Genomic DNA, 20358 nt, shown 5'->3' on the forward strand with positions numbered 1-20358 from the left:
TTGCTGAGTCACTGTGTGACTTCACGGCTTGTTTCCATCCAGCTGTCATTGCCATTCATACTTTTTAATTTTTTTTTGGAAAGACAGACGCCGGACTGGAGAACGGATCAGTTTTCTCCTTTTTTTTTGCTGAAAAATCAATCATTTACAATCAATCCCCCTTTTGCAGAAAGGGGTCGTACGGGTTGGATTACAAACGACGCTGAGCACTCCTCCTGCTGTAAAAACAGCTAGGATCAGTCAATTTCTATCTGAAAACCAGAGTTGAAACTGATGAACGATCTCTTTAGAGCGGGAAAAGAGATGCAGGGGTGGAGCGGCCCTCGACCTCTGAAGCTGATTAAATCAGTCCAGCAGTCTGCCAGTCTGCTGGAAGACAGTCTCCCATCTTAATGTAATATTGCTCTTTATTTGATCTGCACCACTAAAGCACTGCATTAGATATGATATTAAGCTCTATTATTACCTAATGTTGCCCTGCAGGTTTCTAAATGTTATTAAGTTTGAAGACTGTTGCCTCATCATGCAGTTCGGCACAGATGCTGCTCTGATCAGCTTTGTTTTTGTCTCATTTTCCCTCCTTTTGCTTTAATGAAAGTTTCTGGTCTTGCCCAGAAAGTAATAATTTATTTAGCTTCTGATTTTCAATTTGTTTCCCAAACCAAGAAGTGTTAAAGGAAACAGAAAGCAGCTCATAAGAGGCTCTTCATTCCAAATGTCATTGTTTTTTTAAAGCCTGACAATAAATCCATTTTTCCTGCCTTCACTGAAACGAGTGACTGTGGAAAAATCCTTGAGTCTGGTGTCTGTTCCCACAAAATACAGTCATTCTCTGGTTTTTCAATGTGACTCATATTTGCAGCTAAATCACAAAAACACATTTTTAATATTATTCTCATACAAACATGTTTTTTTCTTTTAATTAATGCTTTAACTTGGCTAAAATGATTGGACAGTCTATTTTTTAAAACGTGTTTACAAAGTGCGTTAGTGTGTGTCATCTCTGAAAGTCTTGTTCTCCTCCTAAACTCTGTCTTTTTTCTGTGTTTCATTAAAGTCACTTCACCAACATTCCTTTGGAATAAGACGCCCCCCAGAGTAAGCCTTGGGGGGGGCCAAGACGTGTTTCATCATTTATTTACACTTTAATCAAATAAAAGCATTTTTTTATTGACTTTTTTGTTAAGACGTCTCTTTGCAGAAAGATGAAGCCCCGCCCCTTACACGAGCGACATGTCGCCGCGGACCAATGGCCGCTCGCGCCTGCCTCCTTCCTCGCAGGTGGGCGGGGGGCGTGGGGGGGTCTGTATGCGGCGCGAGGCGGAGCGGCGGCAGTCGGACAGGATGAAAGCTGCCGCGCTCTTTTAAGCGCGCGTTCTGTGTGCGCGCGAGGACGGAGGGATGCTTTTGTAGCGCGAGCGCGGAGACAGCGGAGCTCGCGGGTTCGTCACATTCTCAGCTTTTGTTTGAACACCTGAGGAGGAGGAGGAAGAGGAGGAGGAGCGCAGATGGAGACCGACAAGATCCTACCGGAGCTGCAGGCGGAGAAGGAGGCGCTGGACCCGGCCTTCCAGCACTGTCTGCGGCTCCTGGAGCGAGGTGAGTCCGGGCTTCGCTCTGACCCCCCTCACAGCTCACAGCCTCCCGCGATGAAGGAGGCTCCTCTTCAGTCAGAATGTTCTAAAGTTTAGTCAAACCCGCCCGCCGTGAGGCGAAAGTCTGTGGATGAGGCTGACATGATGATCCACGCACGAGCGCGAGCCCGGAGTGTGCTGTGACAGGGCTGCGTGGATCCTGAGGGGGGATGATGGGGAAGCTGCTCTGTGGACGTGGTCCTCTGTGCTGCTGGAGGGTGGGGGGGCTCCTGTTCTCAGTCCAGATGCTTTTGGCTGGAAAGCCAACTCACCAGAGTCTGGAGGCGTGTCTGCCACGATGCTCCTCACATGCAGCCGGTCTGGCTCCATTCCGGCTCGGCTCTTCTGGGTGTTAAACTGGGGGGTTTGACTGGGTATCAAACCGTCCCTCAGAACCAGAACATCTGCTCACACTTTCCGATTCTTCCCCCAGCAGCAAGAGTTACTAGGAGGAATGAAATGTTACAGATGCATCTGCTCCCCCTGGAAGTGTCTCTGGTTTCCATCTGACCTTTGAGCTGCAGGTGCGACTCCTGAGCTTCTCTGCTCAGCAGCACTACGTCCACATGCACACCAGCGGCGGCGTTTCAATAGAATAAGCCATCGCTCTGTTTATGAACATGGATGCGTTTCAGGAAGTTTCCCACAGTTTGTTCATGTTCAGGAAAACCCGCCGTCCTCCAAAGAAGTGTCAGACTCGTGTTTCAAAAGGCTGCACACATTTGTCAGCTCTGTGAGTGGAAATGCGGTTATTTTTCCGTGTGATGATGTGAAGTTTCAGGACAGGGGCACAGCTGAGCTGAGCTTCTGGGCTTCATGTGATCCTGCAGCTCGAAGAACAGAAGCGAGTGCTGCTGGGAAACAGAAACCAGCTTTGCTTTTGGAGATTGTTTTGTCGTTTGTCATTTTTTTGGACTGTCATTCAGGCGTGAGGAGAGTGAGCAGAACTTCTCCTCCTCCTCCTCCCTTGACTCCTGTTCCCTCCTGATCTTTGCTCAGAGGTTGGCAGAAGTCATGGGTGAGGTTTTGAGAGTAATCAGATTCCACGCTGTGTGAAGTTTGGCGTGAACAGCACACCACAAACTGTAAATCCTGTTATCTGTCTGGTATGCGGCAGATGGAACGCTGCGCTGCCTAATGATGTTTCTTTTTGCCGGCGTTGACTTCTTGAGCAGATTGTGCAGCTGGCAGGAGAAGCGCGGAGAAGAACCGGAGCGACCGGCGTGACAGCTCCTGGACGCTGCTCCTCTGCGGGATGTGGATGCAGACCTTTGAGGTGTGGAGAAGCAGCAAGTGCTTCTGGTATTCAGTTAGATCCACCTCTGATACCAGAAGACGTCTGCCGAGGTCTGAACCGTCCCTCCCCTCAAAAGCCAAGATTGGCCTCCGCCTGCACAAAGGGCCACGGCTGCAGCGCCGCGCTCCTGTCCGGACCTCCAGGAAAGCTTGTTAGGAAAGCCCTGCAGGCTGCGAACTGGGAAAACGCTGTGAAAGAGCTCCCTGCAGCTGCGCCTGCTCACGCATGCAGGTGCGCCTGCAGCTGCGCCTGCTCACGCATGCAGGAGCGCCTGCTCACGCATGCAGCTGCGCCTGCTCGCGCATGCAGCGCACAGCAGACGCGCCGGCTGGATTGTCCTCGTTAGGTGGAAAAGCTTTGCAGGGAGAGGAAGAGGCTGCGGTCGGGGCGGCCGATCATTTGGCTTAAATGCTACTTTTGGGAGTTCTGTTGGGATGAACCTGAAGAAGCAGCAGATGCATCGTTTCCTTTCTAAGAAAGAGCTGCAGATAAAAGAAAAGGACATTCATGAATCCTAAACACTTCTAAAAGTCAATAAATGCAACATCCGTTTAAAAATGATCAATAAAAGTAATACAAATGTTTTAAAAAAGCAGTATACCTCAATAGTATTAAGTTTTTGTAATGGGACTAAACCGTTTCAAAGGATCCAAATCTTCCTAAATGAGAATTAAAATCTAGAAACAAATTTCGACTGTTATCGATCTGCTAAGACGCTCTTCGTCTGTAAAACATCCGAAACGTTTCAAATATCCAACGTGGAAAACTTGGAGAGAAAAGGAGAAAAGCTTTTCTGCAGATGGAAATATCCCAGTTTGGGACCAGCAGCAGGTTTTTACTTCACAGAAATCAGCATAAATGTTTTTATTTTTTTTACGGCGTTTCTCCTTTTTCTGACCGGTCCTCCTCTATCCAGTAGATCCGGTTGACTTTGGCGCTCGAATGAGGTCGAGCCGAGACAAACCCGGCCTTTAAAGATCAGCAGAGCTTCAGAAAGTCCTTCCGTATCCAGATGACGCATCTGTGAAGTCTCCATCGGAAGCTCATCTGTTACAGATAGGCAGAGCTTCAGCCGGCTGAAGGTTTCCTTACCGCAGATGGTTGTCTGTCGTCACGGCAACGTTTGATCCCATCAGAGGCCTTCCTCTGGTTTACTGCCTCCTCCGCTGGTTGGGTTGTTTGAGCAGCGTTCTGCAGTGTCCTCTGAGCAGGGTGTCCGGGTGGGGTGCAGTCTTTTGTGTTTGTGTGTGTGTGTGTGTGTGTGTGTGTGGGGGGGGGGGGGGGGGGGGGCGGGGTCAGGAGGAAGCTTTCCTCCTCTAGCTTTCAAATGAAAATGGCACTTTTTATAGTAAAGTTCTGACTTCAGCTGCCAGCCGCAGAAATGCTGCTAATAACCTGTTACTCTCCTGCCTGCTGCCTTTTCTTTGTTTCACTCTGGAAGGATTTCTGCCCCCCCACCCCCCCTCCATACTGCACCAGAATTGGGATAAAGTAAAGGGAAAATGCTTAAAAGGCCCAGGAAATCAAGTCTTTCTGCGTAATGTCTCTGATCTGATATAGCAGAGACCTGCCCCCTCCCTCTGCGTTCTCTGTGCAAGTTCACATTATTCACGCCCCCCCCAAACATCAAAAATACATCTGTAGCTAAAGCAGCCATCAAGACGCAGAACCTGAGCAGGTGAGATCTCTGAAACGTGGGAGACGTTTGAGGCTCACAGCTCTGTGGAGGGCTTGTTCTCCTGTGACACCAATCATGAGGCAATGAAAGCCAAGCCCCCCCCCCCCCCCCCCCCCCCCCCCTACCGCCCCATGTGGCCCGACAGGCTTTCACGGGTAAAAACATGCGTTCATAAGCGAGCAGGGTGAGGGCTCCCACGTTCAGAACTCTCACATCCACACATCGCTTCACAAAGTTCTACCACAGCTTTCAGCCTCTAACTGCAAAACGGGCTGCCATGGAACACGGGTTGAAAGTTAAACCAGTTGAACTTTGACCAATTGGGGACTCGGATTTGGTAGTGATGTTTGGATGACGTCACTTTTAATTCATGTTTAAAAAATAGATCAGTTTAAAAATAGATCACGAAGGAGAAATTAATAATTGGGGTTTGTTCCCTGCTGGAATTCTGTGACAACAAGTCTTTCTAATGTCAGAATAGAGCCATGAAAGAAAAAGCCCAGATTTCCACCGCTCTGACATTTCACACCAAGCCTCCTCACACTGCAGGTGGTGGACATGTGTCCGTAAACGGTAGCACAAAGAAGAAGCCCCTCCCTGCTCGTCCAGTGTGAACGCCATAACACTAAATGTGCGTTCAAGAACCCATTTTTACTGCGTTCTAGAATGTATGTGACATGCCCAGTGAGAATGTAGCCTTACACTCATGTCTTGTTTCCTGGCTCAGAGACACTCTGGAAGTCCGTCACAGATTCCCTCTCAGGTTCTCTCCTGCTGGCAGCCCGTTTGTCTGCACTCTAAAATGAACAGAGGGTGAGCGCTCACACCTGCCGGACCAAACGTCCCATGAGTTATCACGCACCTATAGGTGTGTGACATTTACACTCTGGATTTAACCCATCCTTTGCGGGAACCATTAGCCCCCAGGAGGCATTGGGTCTCATTGGCATGACTTGGCTTGTTTTTGAACTGATGGCCTTCCAGGGTGGACACTTTACCACAAGGCCATTGAGCTGACCAGGACAACCACCAGAGGAAACCTTCAGCTCTAATTCTAGGTCTGATCAGTCGGTCAATGTCCAGATGCTTGGTGGTGGGGGGTGGGGGCATACAGGAATGACCTGAATTCCTCTCAGCAGCCTCACATCTTCTGGTTTAAAAGTTCCCCAGTAGAACCTAATCCTGGGATAACATGACCTGAGGAGAAGCTCAGAATCTCATGTTCCGTCTGACAGATTTCCATGTCCAACATGCATTTTCACTCTGGTTTTCCTGCACCTGCGTTGGTGTCCTTCCTGCAGCGGCTGAATGAAAGCAGCTGGAACGATGCAGAGTTCGGTGGTGGGGGGCTGGGAGAACGCTGAAAGCTGGCATCTTCCTGCCGTGGAGATCAGTCCTCCTGTTTCCTGGAGTTTACTTTGATCGTGATCGCTGTCGATCCCTCGGACGTTGGTGACGGATGAACGTCGTCCCTAAACATCCCCTTCCCTCCAACACCTATTAATCAGTCTTATATGTGGCAATGCACAATTCTGTCCAAGACAAGTCAGAGTGGGATTAAAGTGGATTAGGATTGTTAAACTAAAGGGTGTAAGCCTGTTTGGTTTGGACGGGCTGGAGTGCCTTTCCCCGGGGAAATCTTCTTTGTCTCTGTCACCTTTCCTGCCGTCCTGCAGCAGCTTCCCTTGTAATGACAGAGGTTGACTGGTGTTTTCCTGTGCAGATGAGCAGAGGATTAGACGTGTTTTCCCTTAAAAACCGCTTTATTACAGCTAATATTTGACTTTGGAACGTCTTTTCATTCAAGGACTCGGTTTTGCGTCTCCCAGTGACACCCCCCCCCCTATTTATGTCGTTTTGTAAGGTTGGCACCTCTATAGAGAAGCTCGCAGTGGATTAGCTTCTCCGCCTTCCCTACTGATCCGATCCGTTTTGTGTAATCCAACTCAATTTAATTATGTTTATCGTTCCGTGTCCCCGGTGCCGAGGAGCCGCGGCTCCGCTGAGATAAGCCCAGGGGCCACGGGCCCGTTCCGCTGTAAACAGATGCTGTAAGTTCACGCCCACTGAATGACGTTGCAGGTTCAGGGTCTGAGATGTCACTGCAGGGAGATATTTAAATTTATTTTTAGATATTTAAAACCAAAGTTTCTTCTTCTTCTTCTGTTGGCGGCAGCATTTATAGTTGAGCAGCGTCTCGGTCCCTCACACCCTCTGATCTTGGGAGACTTAGGTTTGCATGCAGTCAGCTTTATTACTTCTGCGAGTCTTAATCCTCTGCATGAGATATGGAGCGCTCGGCACTGGAACACGTCTGAGGGCTTCGCAGCCAGAGTCTCTTTCCTCCCTCTCAATGTAGCGCTTTGTTGCAGCGCGTCACGGGTTCGAGTCCCGCGGCTGCTGGTGGCGGGACCTCTGCACGGGCGAGGAAAGCACAGCCAGCAGCAGCAGATGCTGCAGCTCAACAAGTGGTTGAAAGGATTGGGTGCAAACGGTGTGTACACCCTTCATGCATGCTGCACCCTTCATGCATGGGTGCTGCAATTGATAAAGGAGTAAAGAAGGACGCGCCATGTTTTCTGCCCCCATCACAGTGTTATCAGGGGGTGCACTGATCTGCTTTGGTGGAGGGGTTTAGACACCCTGCTCCTCCGTTTGGAACAGAAAAAAGGGGAGGAGGGGTTAGTGAGGGTATGCGGCGCCACAACGTTCATCACTTCTGGGTTTTCCCTAAAAACACCAGGCTTGGAGAAGGGAAGTTGCCCCCTCTATTCTGTTTTAAGAAGATGCTGGTGCTGTAACCCCTTTACCTGCATCCAGAGTGCTCTGCATCCTTCTCCATCCTCATGAAACGTTGAAACTTGCATTTTTTTAAGAAATTAAATATTTCCTGCGCTGCTTTTCTTTTTTTTCTTCTTTGGTCTGATGTAGAATTTCTTTTTCCAGCGATGGATGAGAAAATGACTTAGTGATGTTATCAGAATAAAGTTTCTCCAACATTCACCCCCCCTGCTGTGGCCTTTGGTAGCTTTCCTTGTTAAAGTTTGCAGTTGGATTTTGTCGTTGAGTCTCGTTAAAGCCTGAAGTGTCTTCTCGTTAAATGTCTGTGACTTTATCATTAGTGTGTGGAAGTGTCCTCCATCCAGGAGCGGAATGAGGCCTGCAGAGAGACAGGCTGAAGCCTCATTCCTGGCATGGAGGAGCACAGCGGATAGAGGTGTCAGAGGAGGAAGAGGAGGAGGAGGAGGAGGCTTCATCTTCACGCTGCAGAAAAGAGAAGCAACTAATCGGTGTCTTTGATGGCTCCTCCACCTGCCTATCAAAGAAACAAACTCAGAAACCTGAGCTCTTATAACATCAAACACTTAAGACTGAAAATAGATCGAGCTTGATGGCTTACGGGAGACCAGGGTTCGATTCCCATTGATATAATGAGCAATTAACAGCATCCACTGTAGATCCTTAACCCTTCACTCTGTTGCCTACCTAAAATTAGTTAATCACTTGAGTAAATGTAAATATTGACCCCCCCCCCCCCCCACACACACACACACACACGCTTTCGGGTTTTAATGTTTTATGGAGACATTTTTTTAGCCATAACTTTTGGGGACGACCCTTCCTCAGAGGTCTAGAGGTGTCGAAAAGATCCGATACATAAAATTTTACACATAGATCTCAAACACAACTTGAAATTCTAACAAACACACTTGCATGCAGTAAACATTCACACATATTAACCTCCCTAATACACACAAACACACACACACAGACACAGCAAAGAAATGGCTACAGTTCTCTCTTGGTTGATGTCTGCTGTCCTGCTTGAACACAAAGCTTGGTCTTATCCCGGCCTGTGATGTCACAGTTCATCCACGAAGCTGACATTTTGTGGAACATAGTTCTGTTAAAGATTTGTGTGCGTGTTTGTGTTCAGTGTGTTTCTGTGTGTGTGTTTTTGTGTGTGTAACCTGTAGGTCATTTGTTTAGGGTGTGATTGAATTACATTGCAGAAAGGATGAGAGTGGATAAGAGCCCAACTTGATCTAAAATGAAGAAAAAACAAATAAAACTAAAAAGACATCAAACCATCTTAATTGGACAGTTTTGATATTCTTTCTGCTGTTTGCAAGAACACAAACATCCAGATTCAAATCAAACTTTATTTATAAAGCACTTGTCATACATATTTAACACAAAATGCTTTAAATAATAAAAACATTTTTCAACGTAAAAATTAAAAGCAATAAAAAAGACCTTGACGAAAACACACACAACCCCCCCCCCCCCCCCACACACACACACACAAGATTATGAAACATAAAACGATATGTGAATGAGATATGAAACAGTAATGCGGCTTGATTTTAAAGAGAGGAAACAATATTTTGGGGACTTCTTCACATTGATGACCACCCCACTCAAATCTACAGAGGATGCTATGGGACGCTGCCTCAGGTCCCCTCCCCCAATCAAAGCTGGGAGCCAGACCCGGGCTATCCCACTGCCACTGGTGTGGAGGATCCTTCTGAGGAAAACACTGGAGGTCAAACAAAATGGAAAAGCAATAAAATACATAAAACTAAACACAGATATAAATGACCAAATAAGTAAACCTTAATAGATGGACAGAAATCAATAGAATGAAATTACAAAGAGACATTAATGAATAGAAAGATAGTTTTTGAAAGTGTTTTAGTGGAAACGTGTGTGAGTGTATTGTCAGCAGATTTGTCTCATAGCTTGAATTTGGTTTAAAAAAACTAAAATTCTTGATTTCTGCTTTACTTTCCCAGAAAAGGTCTTCCTGCGGACTGAAACAGGTTTTCTCTGCTCCTTTGAGACCAGGCAGAAATGATAGTGTGTGTGTGCGTGCCGCTGCAGCCTGCAGAGGACACACTGGAAGTCTGAAGCTCCAGCTGAAAGTGTTGTGAAATAGTTCCAGCGTTTGTGGAGTATTTATAGCATCTGGGTGGTGCATGTGGGCTCGTCTCCACATGAACTAATCCCGGTAAAGCCGGTGTCCGTCGGTGTGGCTGCTTTTACGGCCTGTCGGGAACTCTGTGGCGATGAGGAAGGAGGTTTAGGCATCGGCAGATAAACGCTGTAATCCTCAGTCCTGTTATTTATTTTTGGTTTTGGTCAATTTGTGGTTTTTATTGGGGATAAATAAAACATATCTTGTTGCTGAAGTGAATGATTTGCAGCGTCTCTGCCGCAGCAGTTATATTTATCAGCTGGAGCTCCAGAGGGAACGTCTGCAGCTATTTAGCCGTCAGCGCGTTCATTAGTGACGGGATCACAGGCATCACAGCTCAATTCTTGGCTGTCATATGTAATGCATCTCTGGCAGAGATGATTGTAATTACAGCGAGCGTGCAGTCCACACAGGCGACGCCTCTTCAGCTCGATGGGAGCCTGCGAGAAGTGAACGCTCAGAAATCCAGTTTATAGATCTGTGGTTCGTGTCTGCTCACCCCTCCGTCCTGGGAGTGGGGGGTTTAATTGCCGCCTGACCGACCGGTGCTGGGATTGTGTGGAGATGCGAAGCTCCGATAGGAGGAGCCGAGGGGAAGACGGGGTTTTCTCTCTGTGGTTGTTGTATTGACAGCAGCTCATCCTGGAGCGGCTGATAAGGGCGGCTCATTCAGGGAGGAGTGGATTGCATTTCAGGACCAGAGATTGGAGCTTTTCTCCGAGTGCGATATGACTTCAGTGACAGCCAGATCTGATGTTTGAAGGGCACAAAAGCTGGAGGAGATATCCACAAGTTTTACTTCAACTCCAGGGTAGAGCAGCCATAACCTTGCAGCAGAAATGAAACACCTGCACGCTCCAGGAGAGTCCAGAATCAATGGGGGGGGGGGGGGGGGGGGGGGGGGCATGGATTTACAAAGCAAACACAGGGGTTCTCGCAGCACTTTTTATGTGAGGTGCCTGTTTCCTGCAGATCCATCCAGGAACAGGAAAGCTGATGTTTGAGCAGCATGCAGCACTTTGAAGACAGTTATTAATTACCCCCCCCCCCCCCCCCCCCCCCCACCACACAAACACTCCCATTCCAGATTAGGATCCCACCTCTGATCAATACATTCTCTGGAACAAAAGCCAAACATCAGGACTCGGATCTTACCGCCGCTGTGAAGTGACATCACTCCGCCTCATGTCCGGGGCTGATGAGCTGCTTGTTAAACACACGACTCAGACAACTGTGACTGCCACCGAAAGGGGAGGGTCTAATGTAGAGCAGACCCCCCCCCCCCACACACACACACACACACACAAACACACACTTACTGGTGCCCTTAAAAACGTTTACACACATTTTATCCAAAGTGTGTGAGTTCTTTAGACAATGAATGGAATGTGGATGTGAGGACTCTTTTTTGTTGTGTTCTGGTTTTTCCTTGTCGGTCACACCGGGTTTAGTTTAACCTACAGCTAATGTTAAACAGAAAGCAGAAAAACCTCAGGAAAATATTGGCTTTGAACACCAACAAGTATTGATGCTGTCAGCCATCATCTCCTCATCTCAGTTCCTCTAGATCAGTGTTTTTCAACCAGTGTGCCGCGGCACACTAGTGTGCCGTGGGAGATGGTCAAGTGTGCCGTGGAAAATTGCCCTCATTAACTGATCTAAAAACATTAACCATCTCCAGGAAATCAGCTCTTTGTTCATCCAAACAGGTCCTGATAAAACACTGAGTAGTTAGGAATATGAAAGATCATAAAATACTTATTTCTTTGTGTTTATTTGATTCTATTAAAGACATTTTGATAAGAATGACGGCACCGCGATTTACCTGCAGCTATAACTGTTTTCTGAAAAGTCCCGCAGCTTTTATTGTCTCCACGACTCCACCAATCATTCTTGAAGGCTTAATCACATGTCATCAGTCTGACCAATCAGAAGTGTTTAAAGTCTAAACTTCCTTGTTCCAATTTAGCTCATAACTCACTCATTTCCAACAAAAACACCAGCTAAAGCTCGTCTTTAGCGGTGTAGCTTTCCACAGAATCCGGCATCAGACCGTGGAACAAGTGAACAAAACCATGAAACTCAGAGACGCAAGTGTTTCTGACGTTTTCTCGCCGTATTCACACTACATCTCCCATGATGCATTGGCTTAAAGGGACAGCGCCTTAGCGTACAATGAGTCGTCCTTGTTACACGGATTGAAACCACAACGAACATACAGTTTGTATGTAACTTAACTTTTATTACATCTTTTAGAAAAAACATCTGCAACTTTCTGCTTTTTCTGCCACAATTATCACAAAAATGCACGTCAGATTGCCGGGGGGGGGGGGGCTGGTGTGCCGCGGGATTTTTGTCAAGGTTAAAGTGTGCCGTGGCTCAAAAAAGGTTGAAAAACACTGCTCTAGATGTTTGATTCTTGTTTTATCTGGTTCCTGGTTGTTATTTTGCTGTTTTCCACCTTTTCCACGGATTTCATTTTATCCAGGACTAATCATTTGTCTTTTGGGTTTTGCACCACTTGTGTCCACTTCTTCCTTATTTTTGCCCATCGTTTGACCAGGACACCCAAGCCCAGTCGTCTCAGTCAACCATATTTCTTAAGAAGAATGAAAAACAAGAAGAAAGACTGAACGCTAAAAGAGGTGAAACTTAGGTTCGCACAATAAATGGCAAATTTATCACAATATCATCACTTGAGGGATACGTGTATCAAAAAGACAGCATAAACTGCGATAAATGATTACCTTTAATGTTTTCATGCATGCTAAAACAATCTCATGGGAGCTTAATGTATCAAATATACTCTTTTAGCATTTGACCCTTTCATGTAGGTAAGCAATCCTATTTAGACGAGGGTCATTTGGAGTATCATTTATGTTGCTTTGACTTAAATAAAAAAAATGTTGCAGTGAAATGGAAATGATTTATTAATTGTGTTTTTCTTTTGCTATTTGTTAATGTATTGCAGATTATAAAGTTATTTCAAGACTGATCGCTTATCGCACATTGTTCACGCAGGAAGCTGGTGGTCATGTGACCTTCTGGTTTGGATTGGGCTGTTATGGAGCTAACGTTTAAGCTGTAACATCTTTGCCGCCGTGACCCGTTCAGTTCTATTCTATACAAACATCTTGATTTATCCCTGGGGGGCAATTCTTTTTAATTTGGAGAACGGGCTTGGAAGTTTACATCACACAGAATCATTAAAAAAAACAACAACAATACTTTACAGTACTATAAGTTCTCAATACGAGGCCAAATAGTAAACAATTAAAAACATAAAGTGACATAGTGTGTTCATGTTCAATGTCACTCAACTCGGACCTGTCCAGTAACAGGATGAAGAAGCCTGATAGCTGTTGGAAGAGGTCAGTCAGGTTTTCTTCCGCTCAGGATTTGACTTTTTAACTTTTTAAACAAGTAACTTTATTTATGTGTATAGCGCCTTTCATTCCAGTAGAAAACACAAAGTGCTTTACATCAAAGCAAATAAAATAGAAATAAAATGTTAAAATGAACTAAAACAGACAACACAGGACATGCACACACAGTTTGCACCCCTCCCTCACCAGATTCCTCCCTCCACCCATCCAGTTCTCCAAATATAACCCTGAACAGAAACGTAAGAACTGCAGAATAAAGGAAGTCTGGCTCGGTTCTGCTGCGCAGAAACAGTATAATGGGGGTCCATTCATTCCAAGGCCCAGCCCGATCACGGGGGTCATTGCCACAGCGCCCGCCCAACACAGCAGCTCAGGGCCCACTCCATGGCTATTAGACCACAGAGTGGGAGCCCAGCCGGCCTATTGAGAACGAGCGCCGCAGCAACAGTGCCCCCTACAGGTGAAGCCGGTAGTGCCACAGAACAATGGATCCCCAAGAGGAAACACTGGAGTAAAAAAAACAAACAAAGATATTAGTTTATAAATAACAATGAAATAATATTAAAATAAGATACAACAATAATTGTTGTAGGGTTGTGCCGATGGACGATACCATCGTTCATCGTGATAGGTGACTGAAATCCCGATGGAGAGACACCATCGTGATGCCACGCCCCCGCCACGCTGCGAGTCGACACCATAAGACGCGGTTACATGTGCAAAATATCTTTATAAGGATTATTGGTCGGATTAGAATCCAACCGTGTAGATGGGCTCAGAAAAACTTTTTCAGATTATAAAAAACGTTCAAATGGGTCACACTTTCGGTCGGAATAAATCATTCGCACATGCGCAGTAGTGTTTTTAAAAACCGGAAGCGAAACTTAGTTCCGCCGAGCGGCTACATACATATATACGTCAGCTCGGTAATATACGAGATGATCTCCTAAACTTGCTTTTATTAATGTTACGGTTATAATGAAGCGCCTGTTCACTCATCATTTTTAATCCGTGTGGTCAGTGCTTTTTCTGTTGAAAAACTGAGCCGGAAACCAGGATTAGCAGTATGCTAACACGGGCTAACAACATTAGCATGAACATAAATCCATGCGTGAAACGCTGCAACCTACATCTTGGCTGCACGTAAATATGTGGGACTAACATCAGCCTTTATTTTGTCGGGACACGACTGGAAACACAAATCCACGTGATTGTTTGAACGGTTTCTAAGGACTGAGCGGCCTTTCTGCTTCGATGCTTGCACACTGCGTTAGCTAGCGCTCCGAGCTCTGCCCCGACACACACTTTTACCGGGAGACCTGGTTCTCCTATATTCCGGTTGCTCGTTCACGTAGAGTTGCGGGACGGATCACAGTCCCAAGTCTCCCACACGTAACAAAGCATCCTTACTTCCCCTAAAACACAAAACTGTAAGTCCGTCTGCTCTGCTAGAGACACGGTCGCTCGCTCCACCGGTCTAATCAAACGCAGGACCGGACCACTTCTTTTCTATTTTGTTTATTTTATTTTTTTTTAAAGTCATTGCCCTCAGTTTAGACTGGATCATCGCGGATGAGTCATTATTTGGGAAATAAAATAAATAAAGTAAAATAACGAATAGCAATTATCGAAGAAAACGAAAAATTAAAAATAGCCCCCCCCCGACGATCATCAACCATCGTCCATCCCGATGGTTGACTGCAAACATCGTCAACTGCCAATTTAGGGGACATCGCCCAACCCTAAATTGTAGTAAATAAAATAAAAGGGATTAGAAATGTTTAAAGCATAACCTTAAATATCATAAATATAGTAATAAAAAGGATGGTATATAAAAAATAAAATAACAGTCCTTATAAAAGTAAAAAATGTATTAAGTAGGGAAGATAGATAAATTAATAGTGTTTCTTAGTTCTCATCTTAGGAACAACTAAGAGGCCAGTGCCAGAGGACCACAATGTGAAATGGTGTTTACTGTTCTTTTCTTTAACACCAGAGCTTTAGCTCCAATGTTGACCTTTGAACTAGTGGAACTCCTCACCCATTTATTCAATTCAGGTAATTCCGATGGATTCTGAAGTAGCGAAAAGCCGCTTTGAATTGATATGCAACACTTTTCAGTAGTGAAGTGCTTATGCTATTGACGTAATCCAGCTGATTCTGTGTCATAGAGAAAACCGGCGTTGCGCTGTTTCGAGCAACACCATTACAACCACATCAGAATTATTAGGTACTGTATTAATGGTCAAAGAGTTACAGTAGTTCAAAAAGCGTTTTTTATTTTGCTGTTGCTGGTGACAGCTCCAGTGTTCAAGGGTTATCTAACTGAATGCTTAAAGCTACCTAGTAGTTGCTTGGTGAACTGACTTGGCTCCTGCTACTTTTGTTCTAAATGTGCCTCAATCCGGAAGTCAAAGGGTTGCTCGCACTGGTTTAGGTGAATACACAAGGAGGTGTTTGACAGGAAGCAGGGTTGAACAGAACAGGAAGTCAAAACTCCAACTAAAGCAAACAAACTAACACCAACAGGAAATACAGCAAACTGATCCCGACAGCGAGGCGCTTTTTTTCTTCTCCTGAATATCTTTTTCCCCGCTTACCAAGAAAACTCTCTTTCCATGATGCTACTAATCTGGCTTTTCGTATGCTGTAATAATAACACCTCCCAGCTAGAGTCACTCTTCTTTCCAGTCTCTCCACTTATCCTCTGTAGCTCCATTATTCAGTTCCAGTCCACCTACCATTCCCTGCACCCCCCCCCCCCCCCCATGGCAATCGGGACTGTCTGCCTCATTATCATATTTATTTAAAGTACCGTATGACCCATTTCATTCCAACATGGGTTCTTCTGGTCATGATTGAGTGGTCCCATATTTGAGGGTCGTCTCCAGAGATGCTGCTGTGCATAATGGGAACATTACTGTTAAGCTAAGTTACAGGCCTGTCCTTGTCGGTAACAGAGAAGGAGCAGCAGTTCTTTTGTTTCTAACTAAGAATAGTTTTAGATTACTATAATTTCCTCATTACATTCCAGAAGTGCAGACTGAAAAAGAAGGAGCCGCCTCTGCTCCTGTGGAGAGAATGCTGGAAATCCAACTCCAGCGATCAATGAGCTGTCATGTAAGCAATACCAGATGAAATACTGAATAGTTTTCCTCCTCATAATGATACACTCTACAGAGTCCTGCTGGTGGAAGCCTTGGGCTGCTGTGTGCCCCTTCGTAATGTGACCACTGTAATGGACCACATCTGATGAGGAACCATGATTGCTACAATTATTCACAAAGAAACCTGCGATTCTGTGGCTTTACCTTCACTGCAAGATTTACCGGGAGAGTCTGTTGCTTAAAGAGTTTCTCATGGGTCACCGGCCTATGGCTGGCCGTGGATGATTAATAGAAGGATTAATAGCTATCGAATGGTTTGCTTTGGATCCGTTTCTCAGGACTTGGCAGCATCTCGGCCGTATTGATCTGCCTCTTGCAAATTTATGGTTATGTTTCTTTAGTTTGCACAAAGGCAGAAAACATTTTTGTCTCTGCTGGCATCGGTAACGGGTCTCAGCTCTGTCTGCCGCCCCGTCTGGGTTGGACGATGCCTTCGCGACAACTTGAGTTTCACTGTTTTGTTCATCAAAGGGATCATGACCTTCCCAACCTTTTGGAAAGCTTCATTGATACGATGTGACTGATTTCATCTCCTCATCCAGGTTCTTTTTGTTTTTTGCGTGTCCTTCAGTTTCATGTAAAGAAAAGGAAACACTGATCCCAAACAAGTGAAATTGATTGTACATTAGGACTAACTTCCCCCCCAGACGTAGCTGCTACCCGCCCCACATGAGCCATCTCGCTGCTGTCTGATTTAGCTTCAGCAGTGGGCTTTATCACCTCTATTTCTAGTCAAATGTCTGGGAGCTCCGATTGAGACGTAATTAATGAAATGAGCGCTTGTGCCGCACACCGGAGGAGGTCTGCTGGGACATGGCATGGAGAGAAACTTCACCAAGAGAGAAATGTAGCATGTTTGAGAGGACAAAAGCAGCAGTCTGCACTCACTTTAGAGGTTTAATTAGAGCGTCGCCTTAGAAAAAAACTGAGTGCACGTTACCTCAGCAGAGAAGATCTCTGCAGTTACAGTGGCTGAGTGCAGATTCAAAGAAATGGAATGAATGAACATGTTGGCACAAAGACGCTGCATCATAATGTGGATGGGCTCTGGTATTTAGATTTTTTTTTAACTTCAGACAAAATGAGATTTAAGAATAGAAGAAAAATACCCAACTGTGTCAGTCAGCCAGACTTCATGGATAAAATCAAACCCAGCAAGAGTCTTACGCTATAGTAGTTCAGATGGTGCGCAAAATGGGATTCATTCTGGAAACCAAGTAACCCACCAGGGGAAAACCAGGAAGCCTCTTTTTGTTTGTTATAAATAAAGTGTTAGTCACAACTGTCCTTACGGGTGGATACAGCTGTCAGCGGGTGAAAAATACTCAAACCTGTACGGGGCATGCAGGTGATCCACAGGAAATATCAAGGTCAGAAGTCCGCCTGGACTTTATTTTCTACGGGCATCCTTAGGTGAGATGCAGGCGTGTCGTTCAGAATTTTCCTTTTTGCAGCTTAGAAATGAGGAAATGGACAATCAGATAGTTTGTGTGGACGTCCTATGAGCACTCACATTACCATGTAACCACCCCCTATGTGAGGCATTCCCACTAGACTGTGGCTAAGGTCACCCGTACGTCACAACTACCATTGGCCTTAAGAATACGTCATGATACACTTTCCACACACACGACAATCTTTTCACTTTTATGATGTCCTTTGCCAGACACATCTGCGCTCCCATTACGATGCAACAGCTCGTGTCTATCCCCGTACGCATGCACGTGAATGAGGCTTAAGCATACAACCACATGAACTTCTTTTCCTGAAGATTTATCTGAAACAGTTTCACCTTCTGTTTGTGCTTGACTGACCGTAGGGGCGGAGTTTGTGCTGAGTTCCCTGTCAGCGTTGGAGTCTTAGCTTTCTGGAACTGTTCCAAGCAGTTCCAGAAAGCCCTTGGAGGCGTGTCCTCCTTCAACACGCACTAGATTGAGTGTGACAAAGGTCGTGGACTGGGCTGTTTGGATCTGTCTGTGTTCTTCTGGGTGCAGATGGCATCATGGAGACCGTGCAGGTCTGGAAGAACTTTATTCAAACTTACAGGCAATAATGACTCATTCAAACAGACCAACTTCCTCTGTGAAAAATAATGAACCAAACTTTTTGATCTTTTAGTTTTTAATTATTCAAAGTTTTTCAGACTTGCTTCCGGCTCCAGAGATGAAAATGTTCTGCTGGTTTCATTTGTCTGTAGATGTTGGAGATGATTTGGACACATTTTGAACGGTGATTTCATCAAAGAGTAAATCGGTTGAGATTTAAAAACTTGGGCTGCAGCTCTTGTCTTCATCTTCATTTAGGCAGCGGAAGGAATTATGCCACCTCAAATGAGGCCTTTTTTGTATGAGGAGGTTTCCTCTTTTCACCTGAGGATGTGTTCTTTTATCTTCAGAAGCTCTGCAGAATTCACTTTGCCAGCAGCCGATGGAGCTTTAATCCACTTGAAGGTCCCACTCTCATCATGAGGTGTTAACTGTTTTTCACCAACAAGCCCAACTGTGTGAAAGCAGATTCTTATTCTCCAACTGGCTTGTAGGCTTTCAGAGAGAAAAAGGAAGGAAATCTGAGTTTTAGAGTTCATCTGAGAGGCAGACTGATGTTGGACTGTGGTAGTTTCATCTGTGTGAGCGCTCTGCAGACTGCAGAGCTGCTTTGTTCAGCTGTTGCTCCTCAGAAGAAGACAGTTGGGAACGAAACAAGCCGAGCGATGCACACGAAGGGGTCCTGAGGCAAAGCTAACGTCCCGATGAAATGGATCTGCTGTGTGTCTGTGTGTGATAGCTGTCTGCTACAAGCCGGGACCTGAGGTCTGCATGTCAGGCTCACACCTTCAGCGTCCACGCTGTGCTCTGTTGGAACTGACTGACCCCTGAGTTCAGAAGGTTCATTCATAAAAATGTCAGAGGAGACGTTTGGTGAAATGGCTTTGAATGGAGAAAAAGATGCAAACATGCAGCTGACCCAAAGCAAAACCTCAGTAAACGCTGCAGCCAGAAAACCTGAGGAATCCCTGAAAAGTCCCATCATTTCCGGAGAATAAGAAGGATTCAGTTCTATGAAATGGACCCTGCTCCTCTGTGCTCGTGTGGGGCCTGAAGAATGCATTTTCAGCAGCAGGTGAAGGTGTCTGCATGTCCTCATCCTTCACGCTTTCAGCCGCTGATGTCTCCCAGCAGGTTCAGGCTGAACTCCAAAAGGTCCAGCGTGCCTTTTGAGGCGCTGTGTTAATGATGAGCAGTGGGTGGTGACGCCTCTGTCACGGTGTGAGAACAGATTCTCACTTTTAGATGACAAAGAGCCGCACATCCTCTTCCTCACAGGGAGCAAGCATCCAAAAGTGGATTTGTGTCTTTTCACGCTCTGCTTTGGCTCCTCCCACAGCTTCTCTGCTGGCACATTTCGGCGGATCGTTAGCGTCAGGCAGAGCCGCGTCGCTCGGGTCAGACTTCTAACCCAGCGGTGTGCGATCTCCTCGGATGCCCCTCCCTCACGGTTTGGGTTTCCACGCTGCAGCTGCACGTGGGGACAACGTGGAGGAAAATGCGCTGAAGGCGTTTGACGTGACGCTTCATCTTCCTCTGTCAATCAGGAGCCGTCTCCCGCCACGGACTGACAGCTCGTGAAGGTTCAAGCTGAAACTTAGGACGATGCATTTCACATGCACAAATGGAAGTGAGACCTGCATTCCGACATCAGCATTCTACTCACCAAACTAGACACCACTTTTGTTTGCAGTTTTTTAATTAAGAGAGATTTTTAAATCAGGAAATGTTGCCTTTGCTTGTGTGAAGAGTCTGTTTTCCTCTTAAGTGAAGGACTCGCTTGAGAGCAGAGCAGCTCCCATGATTAATTTCAGCAGTTTGTTGTAAAAAACAGAGAATATCCATGAAAATTGATTTGTTTACTGTAAATCCTCCTCAACCTGGGAGCTGAGGTGACGGCTCCTCGGCCCCCGCATGCCTCTGTGGCCTTGGAGAACACGCCATGAAAACAGTGCGTGCTGGGGAGGCAGCCGGCGGCGATGCTGAGTCGACAGACCGCTGTGTCCTGGAGTAGTCCATTAGCTTTACCTGCCCCCCTTTTCTCCACAGGATCCCCACTGAACTAAATGAGGCCGGGCATGTTTTCATCTTCCTGACAGGCTGGCTGCGGCTGCAGCCGCTGGGAGACGGAGGTCTTTGTCAGCCCGCGCTTTCTGCAGGCTCGGCCAAGATG

General features: G+C 46.1%; 1 protein-coding gene across 2 annotated transcripts in view; it reads left to right on the top strand.

Annotated features, from left to right (window-relative positions):
• Nucleotides 1-1280: 1280 nt before the first annotated feature.
• khdrbs3 (KH domain containing, RNA binding, signal transduction associated 3) overlaps nt 1281-20358 on the top strand; it is a 121288-nt gene continuing 102210 nt past the window's right edge. Inside the window, exon 1 of one of the 2 annotated variants that reach the window (XM_004074250.4) lies at nt 1281-1599. In XM_004074250.4, the coding sequence (XP_004074298.1) occupies nt 1509-1599 (91 nt within the window). In that variant the 5' untranslated portion in view covers nt 1281-1508. The remainder of the gene's footprint in view (nt 1600-20358) is intronic. The other variant, XR_002874181.2, reaches the window with a different exon arrangement.

The sequence above is a fragment of the Oryzias latipes genome, chromosome 11, assembly GCF_053564925.1.
Source record: "Oryzias latipes strain Hd-rR chromosome 11, Olatipes_Hd-rR_3.1".
Taxonomy (NCBI): Eukaryota; Metazoa; Chordata; class Actinopteri; order Beloniformes; family Adrianichthyidae; genus Oryzias; species Oryzias latipes.